Source organism: Pseudochaenichthys georgianus, chromosome 23 (assembly GCF_902827115.2).
Source record: "Pseudochaenichthys georgianus chromosome 23, fPseGeo1.2, whole genome shotgun sequence".
Taxonomy (NCBI): domain Eukaryota; kingdom Metazoa; phylum Chordata; class Actinopteri; order Perciformes; family Channichthyidae; genus Pseudochaenichthys; species Pseudochaenichthys georgianus.
This window is the reverse complement of record NC_047525.1, coordinates 8,607,814-8,630,839: the sequence shown is the minus strand read 5'-3', so window position 1 is coordinate 8,630,839 and position 23,026 is coordinate 8,607,814. Positions and strand designations below refer to the sequence as shown.

General features: G+C 41.1%; 1 protein-coding gene across 2 annotated transcripts in view; it reads right to left on the bottom strand.

Annotated features, from left to right (window-relative positions):
- sema3aa (sema domain, immunoglobulin domain (Ig), short basic domain, secreted, (semaphorin) 3Aa) overlaps window positions 1-1,752 on the bottom strand; it is a 35,139-nt gene extending 33,387 nt beyond the window's left edge. For both annotated transcript variants that reach the window (XM_034112437.2, XM_034112438.2), the window contains exon 1: window positions 1,021-1,752. In XM_034112437.2, the coding sequence (XP_033968328.1) occupies window positions 1,021-1,126 (106 nt within the window). In that variant the 5' untranslated portion in view covers window positions 1,127-1,752. The remainder of the gene's footprint in view (window positions 1-1,020) is intronic.
- Between the last annotated feature and the right edge of the window lie 21,274 nt (window positions 1,753-23,026).

The following is a 23,026-nucleotide window of genomic DNA, read 5'->3' as shown; positions in this document are numbered from 1 at the left end:
GGAGACCAGACAGAGAGGGAGGGAGAGAGAGAGAGAGAGGGAGGAGGAGGAGAGGAAGAACCGGCGCTCCGCAGTCTCCCCTCAAAATAACACACAAGCAGAGGGAATAACATGTTTGCTGTATACGTCAAAAGCTTACACGTGCACGTTATAAAAAGACACGAAACTCCCTCTTATTCTCCCCCAATATATTCTGCAGCACATTATTTAATGTAAAATCAACACGCCTGTATAGTTTTCCATTCAAACCAAACTCTACAACTGTTGGTTCCATTTAGGATAGAGTAATTAAAAGTGTGGAAACCTGCATGGCCCCTTAAAGAAAGGCTCTGTGTCATGACCGAAGTTTTTGGGACAGAAGCCATTAAAACGGAGGCTCCACTGCCTGTTCGGAGCACTTAACAGGGCTGTACAGTGCGAGCAGAAAGGGGACAGCACAAGGGGAAAATTGGTACAGGGGCCAATATATACATTTTACTCCAGGCCTTCCTCAGCATATGGAACCAATCTGACTATTCGTAAGAAGAATAGTGGATTCTGAGGGACAGGCAGGGGAGGAAGGAGTGAGTAAATGGGAGAGAGAAGGGTAAGTTAGATGCTGTGCGCACTGAAAAAACTGAACCGTTGACTTTATTCACATGTATAATGTCCCCGATTAACACATAACTGTTTTAGATTAGTTGAAAGCAATACTATTGAGTTGAACCTCCATATTCTGTATTTCAACTTGCTTTCAACTAACCTAATACAGCTATGTGAAATCTGTTGACATAACACATTTAATTAAAGGCAACGTTTCAGTTTGTCAGTGTTCTGACCAAGAGTGAATGAAAGAGACACAGAAATAGATTCACAGAAATAGAAAAAAAGGAATACTCAACATGAGAAAGAATGCATGAAAAGAAAATCTTGAAAGAGCAGCCAGGGGCGAGAGAAACAGACTAAACAAGCTACGTTAAAAGCACCAGCAACCATGTATCCTGGAGACGGGGTGGGGGGGGGGGCAGAGAATGGGCTTACCCTTGTATGACAGCCTTAGCCTGGGTACGTTGTGCTTGGGCTCTCCACCTCTTCCAGGCTGCACCGCCCCACACAGCAGCACTACAATCCCAAACAGGTAATCCATGGTGCTGGAGCACTGCTGGCTGGCCTCCAGACCAGGGGGCACTCACACCCCCGACCAGTGCCCAGAGATGAGTGTCTCCCTCTGGGGTACGCCGAAGCCTGGAGAGTCCCTCCAAGCGAGAACAGAAAGTGGAGCTTCCAGAGAAAAGGGGAAAAAATCCTGGTGGTGCTCCCCAGCTCAGAGAGCAGACCGTAGGGGGGACTGTTCTGTGGTGTGAAGTGGGTGGAGGGGTGCCGCTCACATGGCTCCCTGTGTGGAGGTCCAGGCTTAATAGTCCCTATCTGTTCTCCCCCCCCCCCAGGTGAAGGCTTCAGCTGGAGATGAAAGGTAAAGCAGATCCACAGCAGTCAAGCTGTCCTTTTTTCTGGAGTATTTCTTATTTTATCTCTCGCTCTGTCTTCTGGCTTCTTCTCTCTGAGCAGACAGTCACAGCAACCCTCTAATCCTTGTGCGCGGCTCCACCAGACTGCGAGGGAGAGAGAGGACGAGCGAGAGAGCCACACCATCCACAAGAAGAGAGGGGAGGGAGAGCAGCTGAGGGAGAGAGAAGGGGAGTGCTGGTGAGAGAGAGAGAGGGGGGGGGCAGGAGGACTGGAGAGCGCCGATGCAACCAGTACGGTGGAGAGGAAGTGTGCTGGATACTGAGGGTTTTATAGTGTCTTCCCTTCCGCAATGATTTCCTATTTAGTTCGTCATCAGTTTTCCATTTCCTTTAATATCTCACAGCCAAGCCTTTCTTTGGAGAACCTCAAACCAAGGCTGGGTTTATTGCTGCTGTCAGATGATTTGCAGGTCACCTGCATGTCCTAAGGCTAAAGTCTGACAAAGATTGACTGAAGTGATGGCTGCTAATAAATCATATTTTTATGAGGCAGAATTAGAACTTAACGAGATGTGAATGTATTGTTTGTATCCAAATCCTGTATTTTATCTCATTAAAGTTACATTTTCTGGTTAACATTTAGTATGGTAAGAACGGCATGAAGTGTTAGTTCAGATTGAAAACGCACTCTTGACGTTGGAAACAATATGTGTCATCTTATCTCTTAACATTTTAAAGGTCGTGCAGGTATTTCAGAATCAACTCAAAAGAAAGTGTTTTGGATAGTTTGGTTAAACAGTTGCATTTTAAAGAACTTATGATCATTTAATTGCAGGATTTATTTTTGCTTTGTCAGACTTTTTTCCACCATGTCATGATGTTCCAGATCTCAGGAAATTACTTGTTGAGTATGTTGTTGTTGTTGTTGTTGTTGTTGTTGTTGTTGTACAACCAATATAAGCTGAATACATCTATTACAGTTACAGGAGTTCTAGTTTACATGTTGTATAGTAAGAACAGCAGAGAGTGTACATTGTTCAGATTGAAAGTGCTCTCTCGACATTGCAAACAATTAATAGACAAAATAAAAAACACGCACTCAGTCTTCCTTGTTTGGCCAATTGTCATAAACTGTAGATTAGTTAAAACTTTTAATTAGGACATTGATGTTGTATTAAATGTTGTGACTGATTTGTTGGATTTTGTCAAAGAAACCAAACTGCCATCTTATTAGAAAACACTAATTAAGGGTAAAAGCACAGATTGTGTGTATGATATTTACAAGTAAACAGAACATATACAGATTTCACAAAGAGTAGTTAGATCACTATAAGAAAGGCCTGTGAATGATCCTGCACCTTATCTCTTTACATTTTAAATGTATTGCAGATCTTATTTATGAACTTATTCCCCCTCCGGCTTGAACCTTGGCTTTGAAGTGAGTGTGGGGGTTAGTAATAATGGGCCTGGATGACATGGATGAAGAAAAGCAGTCCTGGGAAAAGTTAGGAGGAATAAATCAAGACAAAACAAGAGGTCTAATTTCTATAAAAGCCGTATCATGTACTCTAAGCCCCGCTTCAAAAAAGTAGATTATAAGGAAAAGTTAGAAAAGGCTTTTGAGTTCCGAATTTACATATTATACACAAGAGTCACGAGGAGTACTGTACATCAATTACAGATCACAATTTTCCCACAGAGAGAGTAGCCTTTGAGGGCGGGCTGGACTTATCCGGATGGAATCTGGCGGTTGAGGGGAACACATGCTGGTAGTTAACCTGCAGTCTGGGACAGATCCTGTATCTGGTTAAGTCATTCACATCAGCAGGGCAGGTCAACAACAACCCCCCCCCCACCCCTCTTCTTAACCCCCACTAGCCCCCGCAGGTGTGTGTGTGTGTGTGTGTGTGTGTGTGTGTGTGTGTGTGTGTGTGTGTGTGTGTGTGTGTGTGTGTGTGTGTGTGTGTGTGTGTGTGTGTGTGTGTGTGTGTGTGTGTGTGTGTGTGAGTGGGGACCTCCTGCTTCCTCTCAGAGGGTGACATATCAGCGGAGAAGTGATAAAAGCTTTGATAAACAGGAGTGCTGATGTGTCAACTCACACACCTAAAGACCCTTAAAGAAAACAACCTGAGAATCGGGCTGGATTAGCACAGTGAGTGTGTTTGTGAAATAAGAGCACCCTTTAAAGACTCCTACTGGGCTTTGGGGAAAGTAATTATTGTTGCTGTATTGTAAAATGGTCAGGGTTCTGTGTATGTTTGTGTTTTCTATCAAATAGCAGCAAGTAATTATGTATTGGGTTGTTTGTGTACTAAATCATTTCTGGAAAAGTTTGAAAGAAGTGCCGATTGTTTCCTCTAAAGAACTCCAATCTTGTTTGTAGACCGTTGCTCCTTTAGGTGAAAAGAGAAGTGCTGCGATCTGGAAACACTCTATTGTTGAAAATAAAGGCAAACGTTAACATAATCATCCAAACTGTCTTTTTTCATATCCATCACCGTTGTTTGACCTTTATACGTTTATACTGACCGTAGTTGTGGGCATCCAGTTATGTAAATGTCAATGAGTAAATGTATAGGGTGGGGGGGGAAGGGTGTGAGATAGATATAGAGTTGTAGTAAGTAGATAGAGCTCGCTATGATTGAGGTTTCGTTTATGCATAGGTAGATTATTTTAATTACATTTCCTATTTTTTTGTGTGTATTTTTTACATTTTGGATTTGCTTGGCGAGCTACTTATTGAGGGCTTGCGAGCTACCGGTAGCTCGCGGTCGATGTGTTGGAGTCCCCTGGTCTAAGTAGAGTGTGTTTTTGCTTTGTGTTTCTTGTCTTGCCACGTCATGATGTTCGTAGGGAAACGACTTGAGTATGTTGTTCTTACAACCGAAAGAAACCGAATAAGTCTCTTAAAGTAACACTTTTTAATACCCAGGAACTCGACAAGTCACTCTTTATCTGTTGTTCTGAATGAATCCGTGTGCCTACATGCATCCTCCATTGTGCATTCACTTGCACAACCATGGCGCCCCCGTCCTCGTCTCTCAGCGCCCCTTTAGTCTAAACAGCCTTTCCGTCTGTTTACTCAAAACAAAAAGACGTGCGGACAGACGCATGAAAAGTACTCTCTTCTCGCTCTTAGCATCGCTCCATCGACCCCAGCCTCTCTCCTCCGCCCCGATCAGCCACCTTCCCCCCATTTGTCTGCATTAGCCCATCTAATGGCAGCCCGGCTACCTGCATCGATCTTCACCGGGGGGGGGCGGGGGAGTGAGATGTGCAGCAACACGCCTTTATGACTTGCCCTTTAGGGAGTGCAGCAACAGTCCGACCTATCCTCGCCGATCTATTTGCGACCACGCAACAACCCCCCCCCCCCTTACAGCACCGCAGCCGGAGTGACCCTGAGTAATGACGACTTAATAAATGGTGACACGCTGTTGGCGGTGGAATGAGATGCCCATTGACAAGGAGCTTCCAGAGGCTTTCAGCGCCTGCCGGTAAAAATAGAAGAGGACACGAGACACCGTGCTTATGAGGACACAGCGGATAGGGCGTCAAACAGGTCCGTGTGTGTGTGGCGGGTGTCAATGTGCTGTCACTGATACACTGCTGTATCTTCATCCGGTGGTATGGGAAGCGCCGTTAATGTTTTGTGCAAAGAAAATGATTACGGTAACGTGACTCCAGATGTCTGTTTTACAGAGAACATCGGAAATGTCCCACCCTGTACACACACTGCCCTTCGACCTCTCCCGTTCTCAAGCACACGCCGACAAGTCTGCCCGCTCACATCCTAACTGACCCAATGTCCCAGAGGCCATTGCCACTGCTAGCATGGAATAGATAATTGCTGCTTCGATGAATGACTTATGAAGTTCAAGGTATTAACTGCCATCACTTCCTTTGCCCCAGAGGAGTTCCTCTTCCTATTCCACACCAAATCCTGCTCCATGTTACAGGAGGTCACACACAAAGCCCTTACTCAGCGCATGACATGTTCAGGATGAGGAAAAGGTGGGAGATAGTCAGGAAGTAAGGGCGGAGGAACAGAGGAAGAACAGTAGCAAGGAGTGTGTGATATGACAGGGCTGCATTTCCTTTGAGAGGAGGTGAACTGCTATCCAAGGCCAGAGAAACGGAAAGGCGACAAGGCTTGATTGTGTTTCACATAACTGTATTAGGTTAGCTGAAAGCAATAATATTAAGTATAAATAAAGACTAGTAGGTTCAACTTAATATTATTGCTTTCAACTAACCTAATGAAGATATGTGAAATCTGTTGACATAATACATTTAATTAAAGTCAACTTTTCAGTTTTTTCAGTATGTATATATACATACTGAAAAAATTGAAAAGTTTACTTCAATTAAATGTAAGGATAATATTCCCACAATGCAGCATAATGTACAGTATTACACTGTATTACAAATTCAAAGTAAATTACTGTGGGTAATACAGTAATTTACTGCCTAGATTACAGATTTTTTTTACAGTGTACTTTGAATGGGGCTGATCATATGACTCCATAAAAGATGCAGCAACAGATCAGAAATAAGGAAAGTGAAACTGTAAAACGTCCGCATATTGGGGAGTTTTACTGACAACGTTTACTGCAAAAGGGAGGATAAGATGAGGCACATGAGTTAAGGAGATAACTGTGCAACTCTGGACTTTTCATCACACATTTGGTTGTAAAAAAGGAAAATCACCTAATATATCTTGCCCATGCGTTACGTCACAATTAAACATTTACCTGAATGTGAAGGCATGGGAAAGGAAGAAAAGGAAAACACATCTGCATTGTCCATCAGTATTGTAACTCTGTAATCCTGCCTGCCTAATAAAGGGCTGTGCAATGAGCTATATATCACACTATATGAGGCCTGAAGGTAACTCTCAAATTGCATGTGAAAATGTCTTTTCAGGGTTTCTAATATTTCTAACATAGAGATAAAGAGATAATTTAAACAGAAAGGACAGCTGGAGTTTGATGGGAACAAGGTCTGGCAGGTACATGACATACTTCGACCTATAAGTAAAGTCACAAAAAACATTTCATCATGTGTCCAGTCAAGTGCTGACACCTGTTTCTGCTCTTGCATGCTCTTTTAGCCGAGTATAACTCTTCAAACCAAGTGGTGGTTTCATTAAAAATCCATTCTAGAGCTCATTAACAATGCTTCCACTTCGAAAAACCCCGGCGGAGGGAAATGGGAGGTTTCCCTCCATTTCATCGCTTCTCAAAAGGTCATAGGTCAAACCCCGGGTTTACAATGGGGTCACGCAACCCCATCGTGTGCATGACGGAGCTTGGGTAATCTCTTTTAGCAAGTGCCTTTCCACGCAGCTCCATGCGTGCACATCCAGTTTCCGCATCCACTCAAGTACAAGTACGGGAACGAGAGGATAAATAAACACAAGTGGAACCACATTGCACCATGGGAGAGTAGAACACTACGGAGCTGTAACATCTGTTGCAATAAGGGAGGGATGAAGGGGGAAGTAGTTGGGTGTATTTATTCATCGCTGATACATTTCCATCCATCTTGGTGACGGAAGTCTCCTGTGGAGCTCTGCCTCACAGATGTGTCCGCTCCACTCATACGGTGACGGCGGATCAGGAACCGCTTACAGGAAGCGAGGAAATCGGACTGAAACGTAACACTGATTCATAAAATGTGATCTTCTGCCGCTGACGTTGGTGCGGGGGAGGAGGACGGAGGAGTTGTTTTGTATCAGCTGCTGTGCACTTGTTGAGCAACAACACTCCTGAGCTCCTCCTGAAGTCAATGATAGTGATATATTCTGACAGAACTCTAACGTTGACTTGAAATAAATATATTATCACATTATCAAAGAATTTTACATTACCATTAGGTTAGTTGAAAGCAATAATATCAAGTTGAAACTAATATTTGTATTTGAACTTAAAATTATTGATTTTATCTAACCTCATACAGTTATCTGACATCTGTTGACATAATACATTCAATTAAAGTCAACATTTCAGTTTTTTCAGTGGAGACTACATTTAAACTAACAGGCTTTTTAATTCAGAGCAGCTGCAAATCAAGTCGGAGGTTTCAAATTATTTCTAAGCGACTTCCAACCCGGAGATGAAAGACTTCTCAACTATTTAGAGTCTAAAGGAAGCTCATCATGAGGCCCCACTGATGCGGAAAGGACCAATAGAAATGGTGAAATGAGGGGGGCGTGGACTAATCCATGACCTGAAGGATTTCTTTAAATGGTATGTATATGTAAATGCTAAACACACACTTTTTGAATGGAGCCTTGTTGGGGGAGGCTTTAAATTTGAGGTTGGGCTGGCACAACAGTGATGAAGCTCATTATTCCCTTTATATGGCCAAAATCAGGAGCTTATAGGCCTTTCAGAAATGTGGTTTCCTTGCCCCTGCACCCATCTACACACAGTTAAAGAGAATACAGCTTCTGAGATCCCTCAAAAAGAATTAGCTTCTCTGCCGGGTCGCTGAAATTAAATTGTAACCTAATTGCGTGTTAAGGGTTTGCTAAGGTGGAGATGATGAGACTAAGACCCCATTTACACGGGAGCGCAAACGCAAACGGACCGAATTCGTTATCAAAAAAGTCTTCCGTTCACACGCATTCGGCTCATTTAACATGTCCGTTCACACGAGACCACTGGAAACGCTGTAGTACATATGCCGGGCCTGTAAGTGGCGCTGTACTTCTGCCACAAAATACACCAAAAGCTGCGAAGAAGACCCCGAGCATGGTTGCCATGGTTGCCCTTCTGTTTATGCCCCGAGGTAGATTTAGCAACATGTAGTTCATGTAATTCTCCGTGTCCTGTTGCTGATGGTTGTGGTAGAGGAGCTGTAGATTTTGCACTAACATCTGTAGCATGGTCAGTAGCAGTAGCACTAGCAGTAGCTACTGACCATGATACAGCAGTGAGCAGCAGAGGTGGGGAGAGGTGGGGCAATGGCTTCATAGTTATCAGGAAATGATCGTATAGGACGTACACACGGAGCCGTTTGGCCCCCCAGAGCGTTCCTTCCGCAGATCTATCCACCTTGGGACCCGTTATCGTTTGCGGGGTCCCTTTCCGTGGTTCCGTTATGGCCTCGTGTGAACGAACGGGCTATACACGAGAGAAAAGTAGCAGATACAACCCGTTTCGTTCACGTGTAAACACCGCCTAAAAGCATTGGGTCAACACCTTGTTTATTTCATGAGTGTGGCTGGACAAACCAAGCATTTTTACTCTAAAGACATGGTCTTCTAGATTTCTGTTGGCCTCAAACTCTCATTGCAACTTGTTTTCTTGCGTTTCATAATAAAGATTGTAATAGTTTTCTGTAAAATTAAAGGGGACATATCATGCTATATTTGAACAATATATTGTAGAGCCATAACTATATAAAGTATATACATATAGTTTTTTTTTCAAAATACCAAATAGATCCTGCATTTTAGCCATGCCTCATTTCGCTCTATTGGCTCTTTCCAGCCCTGTTTTTGCAGGGGGGTGATTCTGTGAGCTGCAGCTGACCACACCCCCCTGCAGGAGAGGGGAGCGTGCTCTGAGATCAGCTGCTAAGCTCTTCAAAAACGCTATTGAAGCAGTTCCTGCCGTTGCTACGTTAGTTCAAACAGTGACAACGGACTATTTTTCTTAGTGGATGAATGTCAATTAAATCAATACAACTATTTTTTAAATCAATAAAATAATTTTTCGGGACCCCCTTGAAAACGAGATGGTGCTCAAGGTCTCAAGGGGTTTATCCCAATCAATAACAATTTCTATATATATTTTCTAAATCCATAAAAGCATTTCAATTAATATTGGGAGTCATAACGTTACTTTGTTGAGAATGTGGCCATGTAATAAGCGGGATAATGTGTAGCGACGCGGTCATTATGGGGAAAAGAACACCGACAGGCTGATCAGGAGCCCGACGTGAAGCGGAGGGATCTAGATCGGCATGACGCGTCTCCAGCGCTTTAGAGCGGCAATGGCCGGCCGTGGCCCAACCTCTCATTCCCCTGATAGGTGGAGAATTGACCAAAAAGCGGAGCACCCCTTTTGTGACGTAGGAAATAAATCAAATCTGGATCAGTCTGTATCAGATCTGTTACAGCCCCGTTTTTAGAGATTTGGGTATGGAGGAAAAGAGAGAGGGTTGTATTTTCTGACACTTGATGAGTTCCCTGACACACCGGGGACACATATTCATGTATAAAAGACGTACAAGAGTGCATTTTGCATGATAGGTCCCCTTTAAGGAAACAAACATATATTTTACAATTGATCAACTCTATAGTGTTGCAGCAATTCATTTAATAAAGATTCATCTGCTGAATATTTTACAAATGAATCAATTAATTATTTGCTATATGGAATGTCACAAAGAAGTAGAATATGCAGAATTTCCCAAGCTACATTTTAAAACTCAGTTATGTACTGTACATTTTGTTTGAGTTTTGATACAACCTCACTGAAAAACTGAAACATTGACTTTAATTAAATGTGTTATGTCAACAGATTTGACATAACTGTATTAGGTTAATTGAAAGCAATAATATTAAGTTTAAATAAAAAAGACTAGCTTCTACTTATTATAGTTGCTTCCAACTAACCTAATCCAGTTACGTGACATTAGTTGACATGATATATTTAATTAAAATCAACGTCTCAGTTTTATTTCTCCACATTAAAAATGGAATGTGTGCAATACTTCAAAACTGTGAATGGAACATGTTATGAGACAGGCCGGCCTCTGTAAGCATACAGTATGCAGTAACAACACACCAAACAGACCAAACACACATCCCAAGTTTGGAATCCTGCAAGTCATGTTTCATACATATCAGGTGAGGAATCAAAATCTATACCAACTAACATCGTCTGCAACCATAAACAGCTTGTATATCCATGTCTGTGTCACACGAGAGTCTGAGTGCGACGGAATAGGACTTGTACAGTGTATGAATCTTCTGGCTGCCCCATACATTTCTCCTGTCATGAGGAAATTCTCCCAGTATTCCTCTCTGTACGCTGACAGAGCAGGAACAGTGACACAGCACTCCGTCCTGCTCTTCTATTAAATATTTACACGCTTGTGAAACATATAAAACTAACCGCCGGCACTCGCATTACTGCTCCGGCAGAGGAGTCACATTTAATACGGATCACATTCACTTCCAAGAATATGCATGTTAAATATGGAGAGGCAGAGAGACAGGCAGATAGACAAATGGGTACAAATACCTCCGACTAAATGTACCCATGTCTTTCGTTAAAACATCTAAACGCATTTAATTTCATATATCGGACTGCTTTAATAGATTATTTTCAGAGTAGTAGTATTTGCTGCTCCAGTGTCTCTGCTATCATCATGAGTGCCTTTTTAAATTCTTAAACAGAACCGTAATTCATAATGCAATGTCTATGACTCAGCGGATTAATTTTAGGGTTGGGAATTAATAAATTACTCAACCATCTATTATTTGAAGAACATAACACATGAGTATTTTATTTCCAGCAATAACATCACATTTACAGCTCATTTTGTTAAGCTTTTATTGTAGAATAAATGTGATATTGGGTTTCTACACTATTCCGTTTCATTTTTATTTCTGGAAAAGGAGGACATGTAACTTATTTGTCCTCATTTTTAGTAGCAGCGATGAAGTAGAGGGAAATTTATGGTGTACATAAAAATGTTTGCATATGGTAAATCACTGCTTACAGGGAGTAATAAGTCGAGTGATAATATCCCTGCTGAAATGATGAATGAGAACAATATATTTCTGGGGAGGCAACCCAACATTGATCACAACCATATGATCCCAGAGAAAGCTATCTGAAAGTAAATGTATTTTAGTCTGGTTTGTGTATGTCTACTTTTTTAATATAGTAGATGTGTTGTGGCATGTGGGTGACTCGGCCGCCACATATTTCTGCACTGTGATCTGCCCCAGCTGTGTGAACAGGCCAACACTTTCACGCCAAGAGAAAACATTTCTGTGTTTTATCAGGAGAAGAAAACTCATCGCGGATACGCGGCTCGACTGGCACCAAACTTCATCACCTCTCATTACTTAAGCCTGTTTTTACTCCAGATAAAAGACCTCACTCCTAAACGGTGACGACCCCCATTTGTAACAACGTAATTACCTTATTTTATTTATTTATTTTCAGAGCCCTCTCCCGGATCCATTAGCACAATATTATCAGTTCAGTTGTATCAGGGCTCATAACGCAACCTTTGGGAACTTTAGACAACCTTTGTGCCCCAGTCTGTCTCCTGGAAGTGGTTCATGTCTGTCCCCTTTTTACTTTTTATGAGACCCTGTGTCATGTCACCCTGAACACAAAAACTACTCTATTCTTTACTCTATGCAGACACTGCCTCGTATTCTTCTATCTTTACAGCATTCATAAAGGGCCCTGAGTGAATACAAACCATCTGTGTAAACAGACTTCTGACAAGCTGGTATGGTGAGCGATGAGTCCCACCTGTATATAGCACAATACTTTAGCAAAAGCCTTCTACAGTTTGTACCTTTTCATAGAAGTCACATGCAGACTCTCACTGTATACCTGGGAAAGGTCGTTCCTCACAGGAGTAATCACTGAAATGGCTCACTCCAATTCGACAAGGGATAATTGAAGGACATGCTGCCATGTTAATGAATGATATATCCTGCCATCTCCTCTCTCTCTAGTGCAATCACCCACTCACAAATTGCTGCTTCACATTGGCTGTCCCTTAGACACCTTGTAAATCAAGTATAATTGACAGACAGAAGTGATGAAATGCAAAGCGGTGCAACTAAATGACTCCATCAAAGCAGATCCATTATAAAGGCTCCTATGTGACCAATTATCTTTCATACTTGCTTGGAAAATAACACGGCAGGCACGTACTGAACAGCAAACTTTTGCCTATACACTAAACAAGCTATATGTTGTGTGCTTTTCGTAAAAATCAATCAAGATGACATTTGGACAATATAGCCAATATATCTCTCACTATTCTCCCACTGAGACACCAAAAACTTATAACTTATATAAAGTCATAACTAGCTTACCAGGTATGCTAACTGCTAACCCAACCAAGTCTCACGGCATTTCGTGTTATAGTCACGACATTTAATCTATTGATTCGTGTTCACCAACACGATTTCCCCAGGGTCGGCTCCAGAACAAATCGAATGGGGGGGCAATCATTTACCAAGGGGGGCACACACTGCCGTCAACAACCAACACACAAACACCAACGCAACTTCAATTTAAAAAAACATGCTGTAAAGTGTATTTCACACACATTGCAGGGGTGTAGTGCTATTGTATAGCGCACCTATGACTTGTGCATACATGCACGGTTGTGGCACGACCACCAAAACAGAAACATATGGACATAGGCCACCATATAAAAGTGTGCAAATGTATTTAGTATCCTATCCATGTGAACATGTTTTAGGTGGGGGTGGACCTAACCTCCTCTAGGAGGGTCTGGGGGCATGCTCCCCCGGGAAGATTATTTTAAAAGATATTGAAGTTAAAAGCATCAATCTGGTGCACTTTGAGATCCAAATGAAGAGATCTATGGATAGCCTACATCTCTCAGCATCCATATGAAACAGAACTGTACACAGATGTACTTTTTCTTTATGGATATTTTACTAATCACTCCCCTTTTTAACTGTATTATTGTGTTACTGTCCTATAGTATTTCATACCCGTTTTTTATTTATTCTCTTATTCTTTAATAACTATAATGATCATATAAAGGTATTCCTCGCAAATACTTGTTTACATAAATGGTGACCAAACCGTTTGAGACCCACTGAGATAACCTACACTAAAGTTAACTATCTAAACACTGAGAGAGTCCTTACCTCACTGAGCTGAGGTTATACGATCCTCTCAGTCTGACAGGAGAGGACTCTCCTCCACCTTGGTGTAGAAACAGCTCTTTATATCCGTTAGCATAGCTAGCTAACCAGATGCTAACAACAACATTCCACGTTACCACTCGCGCACTCACAAAATGCGATTGTGCCACACACACACAGAGCCGAGCTTGAATGAAAAACAGAGACCCAGAAGTAGGCTACTTGTACTGTACTATATCATATTATTTTCGATGGCTTTACTGTATAATCAGTGTAACAGATGAACAGATCGCCACTGGGCTTTCATCTAAACACACAGCCACGTAATGATAACAAAACAAAGGTCGGGGGTCATTGGTCAAGCAACACACCAATCAGAGAGCAGCAGTGAGCACACCTCAGGCTGTTTTATATTTGTATTCTTTATTTCTGATGTATTTCACACAAAAAACCTTTAGTGGAAACGTTTTCACTGATATGATTACAAAAAAAAACGGCAAAGTGGCAAGGCTTGCCCACCCTGCGTTGGGGGGGCACAGTGACTCATTTGGGGGGGGCATGGCCCGCGAATGACCCCCCATGACGCCGACCCTGGATTTCCCCCTTTTTTTCGTGTCACACAGAACGATTTTAAAAGTAATGTATTTCTATTGGTAGTATGTTTTGTGCCTGCAGCACGTGTTTTTGCCCGTTCGGGTCTTGGAAGACTGGAAGCTGTGGGGTTCATAAAAACATGTTCTTACCGTTCTTACTCAATATCAAGCCACGATTATTGTTTTTATTTTAAATCGTATAGTGTCTGACTTTTTTTGTCGTCTGTGAGGAAAATAAATGGGGCTCAGAGCCTCAGCATACTTTTTTTTGTTATTCTTTTCTAAATAACACACTGTTATTTACTCACCAATAACACACAATTATCCTTGTCTTTATTTATTTGTTTAATTCCATAATCTCAGGCTTTTTTGGCTTCCAAATAAAAATAACCGGAAACAGACGTAGCATCATTGCGATACACAGCCACTGAACTGATTACCCAAGATCCTCAGCTATGGTTTAAGCTCGCTGATTGGATGTTTTAGCCTCAATGCATGTAAAACAAAAAAAGTCCAACATTATACAATTTAAAATAAAAACAATAATCGTGGCTTGATATTGAGTAAGGAGATGTTTTTATGAACCCCACAGCTTCTGGTCTTCCAAGACCCGAATGGACAAAAAGACGTGTTGCAGGCACGAAACCCACTACCAATAGAAATACATTGCTTTTAAAATCGTTCTGTGTGACACGAAAAAAAGGGGGAAATCGTGTTGGTGAACACGAATCAATAGATTAAATGTCTTGACGATAACACGAAATGCCGTGAGACTGGGTTTATGAAGGTAGATATGGTGCAAAATGCGAGAGCGTGTAAAACCTGATGTGAGCACTTGCAGATTTTTTTTTTTTTTTTTACAACTTGGCGAATCTGCTCTGTGGCAGTATAAATCGACGAATCTGCGGTCTTGACTTTTGCTACACTTCTTGCGATAAATGTGTGGCAAAAGTAATTTTCACCTGAAGATGTGGGGGGAGGGAGGGGGTTGGAGCGAAGGGGCGGAGCTATCAGAACGACGAGGCTCGAGTCAGTCACAGCCACAGTCAGGTCGAACCGGATGACTGCGGGGCTAACGGTTTGCGTCGCTACCGCTGACATGGCGCGTCAATCAACGGTAAGTTTTGCCCATTACTTGCCCAGTATTACTTTGAATATTATTATTGTGATTGAGGATTAAATCCGCTTTGAAGACTACCATTTTATATCGTGCAGTTTAGCGGCAAAATAACATCAGTTAGCCAGCTAACGCTAGCTTTGTTGAGTTTATGCTAGCTAAACAAGTAGTGGTTGTAGTCTACAGCAGTAATTAATATATTATAGCCTACTGCTTTGGCACTAACGGTTGATAACCGTTTATGAAAATAAAACCAATTGAACTGTACTGAAATAATGACAAGTTTTATAATTGTCTTGGGCTCCTGCTGTGTTTTTAAAGCCTTTGTAAATTATCCATGCTATTTAGCTAACGTCGAAGTAGTGTATGTGAAATCAACCTCACAATAAGATGTGTGTATATTACAATTATTAATGTCATATTTCAAGATGATTACTTATTACAATATGGTTTGTTGAGCTGGAGTTCATTATTGAGCTTACACGTTAACGTCACAGTCATCTGAAGAACAAACCCAAACCTTGTTGTTTTTATTAATTGTATTACCAAATGGGTATCAAATAAACAGTAAGCATTGGTAACCCAACTTCCAAAGTTACAGTAAAATAAAAAGGACCCTGACTCGGACAATAAACAATCCAACATGTTCAACAGAAGATAATCAGTTATATTGTTTGTACACATGGTTCTTTACATATATATCTGTTTGTTTAAGGTGTCCAGGTGATGCAGACAGGCTGGACCCGAGAGTGAGAGACAGAACTGGACTCCTCACGGCAGTGAACTTCAGCACAGGTACAAAGACTCTTTTTTTCATACTGTACAAAGAATCAAGAAAAATATTGGTTTAAATAAATGAAGTATTGACTTTAATACACTGATATACATTCCATTAAACAATACTAAATACTAGATCACCTACACATCAGTGAAGTTGAGGGTTTTTTCCATGCAAAAGGTTACATTTAGATGTTAACAAGCAATATGACTTTGTCAGCTTTCTAATTTAATGTATTGAAGGCAAAGCTATTTAACACATAGTGAGAACTGCTACTATTTATCTCTCAATATTGTCTGTAAAAAACGTGGTAAAAGTTATTCTTTCAGTGAGACAACAGAGCAAGCTTCTACAGTTCCACTACGTTTTAATAACAGTTAAATATTATTTTGATAATAACATACATTTCAATGTTGATGAATTTCATACTGTTCATTCATAATCTGATTACAATTAAAAAATAATTATATCAACAGCCCCTAAACACACCTCTTTCATAAATAACACACTTGTTCTGCAATAATGTTTTATGTTTCCTGTCATTTTTGATAGGAAAGGACATGCCCGAAAGACACGACTCAGCATCTCCTCTTTCTCTGAGGGTCAAGAAGAAAATCCAAGAGGAACATTAAAGGCTGATGTTATGAGATTGTAAGACCAGTACAGGACATTCACTAAGAAACTACTTTTATTGTGAAAACAAAGATCTGCACACCGAATATTTTTGTAGTCTATCAGGACCATAATTTGTTTGTGACGCTGCCTGCACCTCAGAGAAGGGGTGGTTATAGTCAGGCTTATAAAGTGTGGCGAAAAACACAGTCAGCTGATGCACCTATTGCACCTATTTCCACATCTACACTCCATCAGCTGATTATTTCTATTTGCCTCACTTTATGAGCTTCATATCACTTGTGCCTTGGACCGCAGAGTTTGCAACATCACACATAAATGGGGCCAATCTTCAGTCAGATGTGAATGTGTAATCTAACATTTTCAGTAAGAATAATGGACAAAAGGAATGCAAATACAATTTATTGAAATGTGAACCAAAAGTTAATCAAACATGTTTTAAATAAAAAGCACATATGGACAGAAGGTGTAAACCATTAAATGTATAAGTAAACACGTGTAGTCAAATAAAGTGACAGACTAGGCCTGTGCAGGTGGTATCAGCTATGGTATCAGCTCCTCCATCAGGCCTGGTCCTCCTCCATCAGGCCTGGTCCTCCTCGCTGAGGAAAGACCCTCAGTCCTCTCCACACCAACAGACAGGACGTCCATCACACGGAGGTTTCTCCCTGAAGTCTCTGCAGCCCTCTGGACACCACGCTTTCTCAATCCGTCCACACTGAATACGAGAGGGGAAAAATGAAAATAATAAATGCTTGAGACAATAATAAATATAAAGTTAACTGTTGAGTTACTCAGTTTTTTTAGATTATCAATACTATTACTGTATAACTAATATCTCAGGTTAAGAGGCACATTCAAATAAAGATTGGTCTTTAAATACATTTTGTCTTTTGAATTGTTTGTCTAAAGTCAAGGATCTAGAACTGGTACTTAGATGTAATGATAGTCTGGTTATTATGCTGTTTGGAGGAGGCCTCACAGGTAAGAGCACTAACTAGCTACCATCACATGTACCTTAGGTTGACTTAAATGTATTAAACGTATAATTAAGTGATATCAAAATATAAATAACTAATGTCATGCAAACATATTAATATTTGCTTGATTCCAGAGTTGAATTTAGCACAATTGCATACAAACGTGAAGGGATTTTAAGATTCTGAAATCTTCGTTCCAAATAGAAAATAGCATGGATAATTTGAAAAGGCTTTAAAAACACAGCAGGAGCCCAAGACAATTATAAAACTTGTCATTATTTCAGTACAGTTCAATTGGTTTTATTTTTCATAAACGGTTATCAACCGTTAGTGCCAATGCAGTAGGCTATACTATATTAATTACTGCTGTAGACTACAACCACTACTTGTTTAGCTAGCATAAACTCAACAAAGCTAGCGTTATCTGGCTAACTGACGTTATTTTGCCGCTAAACTGCACGATATAAAACGGTAGTCTTCAAAGCGGATTTAATCCTCAATCACAATCATAATATTCAAAGTAATACTGGGCAAGTAATGGGCAAAACTTACCGTTGATTGACGCGCCATGTCAGCGGTAGCGACGCGAACCGTTAGCCCCGCAGTCATCCCCGCAGTCATCCGGTTCGACCTGACTGTGGCTGTGACTGTGACTGACTCGAGCCTTGTCGTTCTGATAGCTCCGCCCCTTCGCTCCAACCCCCCTCCCTCCCCCACATCTACAGGTGAAAATTACTTTTGCGACACATTTATCGCAAGAAGTGTAGCAAAAGTCAAGACCGCAGATTCGTTGATTTATACTGCCACAGAGCAGATTCGTCAAGTTGTAAAAAAAAATATTTCTTCAGTGACTTCAAATTTGGTTCACAGTTCCGTGGATATTTTATACAAGTGTACATTTGGTTCACAGTTACGTGGATATTTTATACAAGTGTAAATGTATGCACACAAGCTCAGATTTTTTTTCTGCAAGTGCTCACATCAGGTTTTACACGCTCTCGCATATTGCACCATATCTACCTTCATAGGGTTGGCTAACCAGTAAATTAGCAGGAAACCAGTTTCTGTTTTCCAATTAAAGTAGCTGGCTCAAAAAGCATCAGAAAGTTGCCCCTTGACACTTACTTCTATATTGATGACATCATTGCACATGTGTTTGCCCAAAGTGTTATATTGCTAGACGCAACACCTCTAATGTGTTAAATTATTTGTATCTTCACCTCCTTCTTTCCTCAAAGGTCAGTCCTGTCAAGACAGCTTGCTATTGGTTGACGGGTCATTGTTTACGGAACTCATTTAGTTTGCCCCCAATAGTGAATCAGCTCATTGTGGTGGTTCCATTGGAAGTCATTGATTTGTCACAAAACGTGCTCTTTTTAAACGCCAGGCCTTGATACTACACTCTAGACTGTACGTTTTGCACTACAATATAAAGCCAGAAACATCCTTTAAACAAATTCCATTGACAATTCATTCATATTCAGCATTATCTCTCAGAGTTGAGCTTTTTCCAAGAGGGAAAAGAAGCTGGACTTCAAACTACTCATCTCATCATCATCCACACACTTTAATCCTTTAAGATGTAAAGGAAGCCCTTCCTTCAACTGCTTTCACTGACAGCCTGCAGACCGAGAGTCGTTGTGTTCCACGGCTTCGACTATAAAACCACTGGACAGATGGTTTCAAAGTACTGTCCACAGGGTGATTATGTTTCATTATGGCAAATGAAACACCCATTACTCGTAACTGTCCTATAATAAATGTCTTAAAAGAATGTCATGAGTTAGGAAAAAAGACTGTCCAGACATTAGGAGGAATGACCGTCATGCTGACTTCTGAGAACTCTTCTTTTGACCAGAGAAAACGAGAGAAAGAGAGGGAAAGGAACATAAATGGCAGCCGTTTGTGTCCGTACAACAAGACTTGTTATAATAAATAAGTCAGTGTGTCATTTGTACGCTCTGTTCGACCGGCACAAAACAGTCCATCTGGGGCCTGAGAGAAAAAATCCCGAGTTCAAGCATAACGATTCAACAGCCTTGTATCTGGCAATTTGAAAGATGGAAACACAATCAATTTACAAGACAAACACAGAGCTGTTGTTTGTTCCTCGACTCAACAGCACAAATGGGGATTTGCTTTTCCCCGTCCACATGCTGACAAAGCATGTTAACCTGATACCTATCTAATGGAGTAACCCTGACTTGTGTCCAAAACATTGCAACACGGGGCAGTCTGTTTGGACAGTTCCCCGGAAATTCTGTTATCAGTGTATGTCCAGAAAATAAATGCGGGGAGGGTGGACAGTGGGTGGACGGAGGAGGGTTTGTGGGGGCGGGGACTCGTTGGAAAAGTCAGTTGGATGGTGGCCCCCAGCTGAGGCTGTCTGGCAAAGGATCAGTCCCATTCCTCTTCAGTGTGAGGCTCCTTTTCTCTCACCCGTCAGTCCTGACATCTCGGAGAACTGACGCAAGAGATGCAGCTATAAAAACAGCCTCTGGTCCTGCTGGTGAGAACTGGGCAAAGATCGCTACAAACACACATCATGACATACTGTACGCTATCCATCTTGCATTTCAATAGGGAGAGCCAACAAGATACTGTACATTAGTAGGGGGGGCTGTGTGTGTGGTTGGGTGCTGGTTGATGTGAAAAAGAAAAGATTAAGATGATACCAATGTATTTAGTGTCTCAAACAGCTGCGTTGCATATGTTCTGGCATTCAAACACGCCTTTGAACTACAGCCTTTGTGATGGTTGTAAAATAAGAGTACTGCAGTGGAAATAACCACATCAGTCACCTGAACAGTGAATGGTGCATAATGGTGCCCTGTTCAAATTAGCACAGCATTTACTTCTGAACTTTAGAAAAAGAAAATGCCCTAAAGCCTGAAGTCTTTTCAGAGCTTCATATCAATGCTCATCCTATTGAAAAACTTGGACTCGTGCCAACTTCGCTCCACTCGTGTCTGAATCCAGAGGAAGCAAAAGACAACAAATAGTTCTCTTTCTACACTGAAAGAACTGAAACACTGACTTCAATGAAATGTATTATGTCAACATGTTTCACATCACTGTATAGGTTAGTTGAACACAGTAAGGCTAATTTTAAATAGGTTCAACTTAATATTATTTATTTTAACTAACCTAATACAGTAATGTGAAATGTGTCGACTCAATACATTTAATTAAAGTCAATGTTTCAGTTGTTTCAGTGTAAAGTGAACCCTTTGGAATAACCTGCATTTATGTATGCATGTTTCTAAAATATGGTCTGACCTTCACCTTAGTTACAATAATGAACAAACACAATCTGTTTTAGCTGATAGCACACAAATTATTGTTTGTTTTTTGTCAATAGTGAACACATCCTTCAAACAATCCCAGTTGGAAAATGTGAAACCCTAGACTTTAACAAAAGCTAATTCAGTTATGAGTTAGCAAACCTTGTTTTGTGAAATGAAACAAGTTTAGAAGTGTTGTTTGAGCTTTGTCTTAAATGACCAAAATCACTCTAAAATGTTGAGTTTGCTATTACACTGAAAAAACTGGAAACATTGACTTTAATTAAATGTATCATGTCAACAGATTTTACATAATTATATTAGGTTAGTTAAAAGCAATACATATTACGTTTAAACACAAAAATGTTTAGGTTCAACGTAATATTATTCCGTTCAGTTTTGTCAATCCATATTCAAACACAAGTTCTATACAAAGGAGCCAATTTAGTTTTGTGAGTTCCCACACTGCATACTTCTGTACAAATGCAGCCACTTGATCCGACAACATCACATGTTTTGAAGCTGGAGGCACAGTTGGTCACCTCAGGCGTAGACACTCATCACTTCCTGTTATGCCAGTGCCAGCGAGGTCGGACAATAGCGGCGCATCTCGTCCCTGTGTTTTTCTTCGGGGCGGATTCTTGTTGAATGACAGATGAGGCAGTGTCCTCCTGTTTCCCTCTGATGTTTGGACTCTGGATTATCCCTCAGCTCAGCGTGGTTGTTTTGGTTGGATTCTGCTCTAATCTCATGTGCTTCTGTCACACCGCGATGAAAGACAGCCTGTTGGGATTGGCTCAATGCTGAAGCTGAGTCACAGGCACACCATAAGAGAAGTCACACTACTAACTGAGCCGGCAAATAATACAAGATAATATGGTGTTCATCCAAGAAACAGCCTCTAAATAAATCAAATTAGCTGATGAGCAGAGATTTCTACACCTGCCACCCTCCAGCAGTAAAACCTACTGGTTCGTACTTGTCAAACCTGATTTAGCATTAGCAGTGACTAACCTGACAATTTACAGAATTCTGCTTTTTCTTCCCCCCTAATCCTTTAAAAAGGGTGAAGGTCTTTAAAACAAACCACTCACTGTGTTCTTTCTTGCAGGATTCTGCAAGCCTGACAAGTTTAGCCTCTGCAGCTAAACTATTTGTGATTAACATGTCTTCATGTTCTATGTGCGGGATTACTTTAAAACAACAGTTGTCAGGGGAAAATGTAGGAAAAACCTACATCACAAAACAAGACATGTCCTTTGACTAAATGCCTATATTTTGAATCATGTATTATTATAATCTACACCAACACTGTGCGATAACACTGTATACACTGTACGGTGTGAACATGTGTTCGAACACCTGCATGCCACAGGTGTGTTTGAGTGCTTTTAGAGTCGGCACCATTCAGTCATTATCAATGAAAATCCTCATTTTCTCATCCTCCTTTATACAAATTAAACAAACATAGTTCAATTTTGGCTGAGAAACAACATGCTTGTGCAAATAAAGTCTTAAAAGCAGAGAGTCAGCAGCTTTGCACTGGTGTTATTATTATTATTTGAATCAGTGTTCAGAGATTGTGTTTCTTGAATTAAAGTTTTGGTTTTCTAGTGCTAATGTTTTCTTGCCAATAACCAATCTGTTATAATGATTTAGATTGGCAGCTGGTTGATTACATAAATAATCTCATTGTTATAGCAAACTAAATCCAAGCAGCCTAGGTGGGTTTCACAACCTGCTGCTCCATCGAGTGGCGCCTCTAATCCTGCCAGACAACTCCAATACTTTACGCTTGGCTGGGGAAAAACATGTTTTGATCAGTCATTAATATCACCCTCATTACATACATAAACTCACGTTGGGGCGGGGGACTTCTTCTTTGGCCCTATAGCTGCTGGGGTGTGATGGGTAAACAGTGGCTCTGATGGTGGCTGGTGGTCTTTGGCGTTACTCGGGATCTTCTCCTCTGGGGAGCAGTCCTGAAGAGGGGGGGATTACCTCAATCCTCTCCCTGCTTCACCCCTTCCAACTCGACACTTCAGACTCAAACAAAAGCTGGGGACTGTGGGCCTCAGGCCCCTGGCAGGCTGCTAATCCCATTCCAGCTGGACAACAATCTGTCTGGCCGGTGGCCCCCACGGGGCTGTAAGCCCCCAGTAAGAGGCTTGGAGGAGAAGTCAGACAGCTCATCAAGGATGAGGACTTAATTAGCCTTGCAAAGTCAACCTGGCTAATTGAAAAGATTCAACCTAAGTGTCGCCACAGGAGAAGAAGAGAGCATTTTTTGCGTTTTTTCT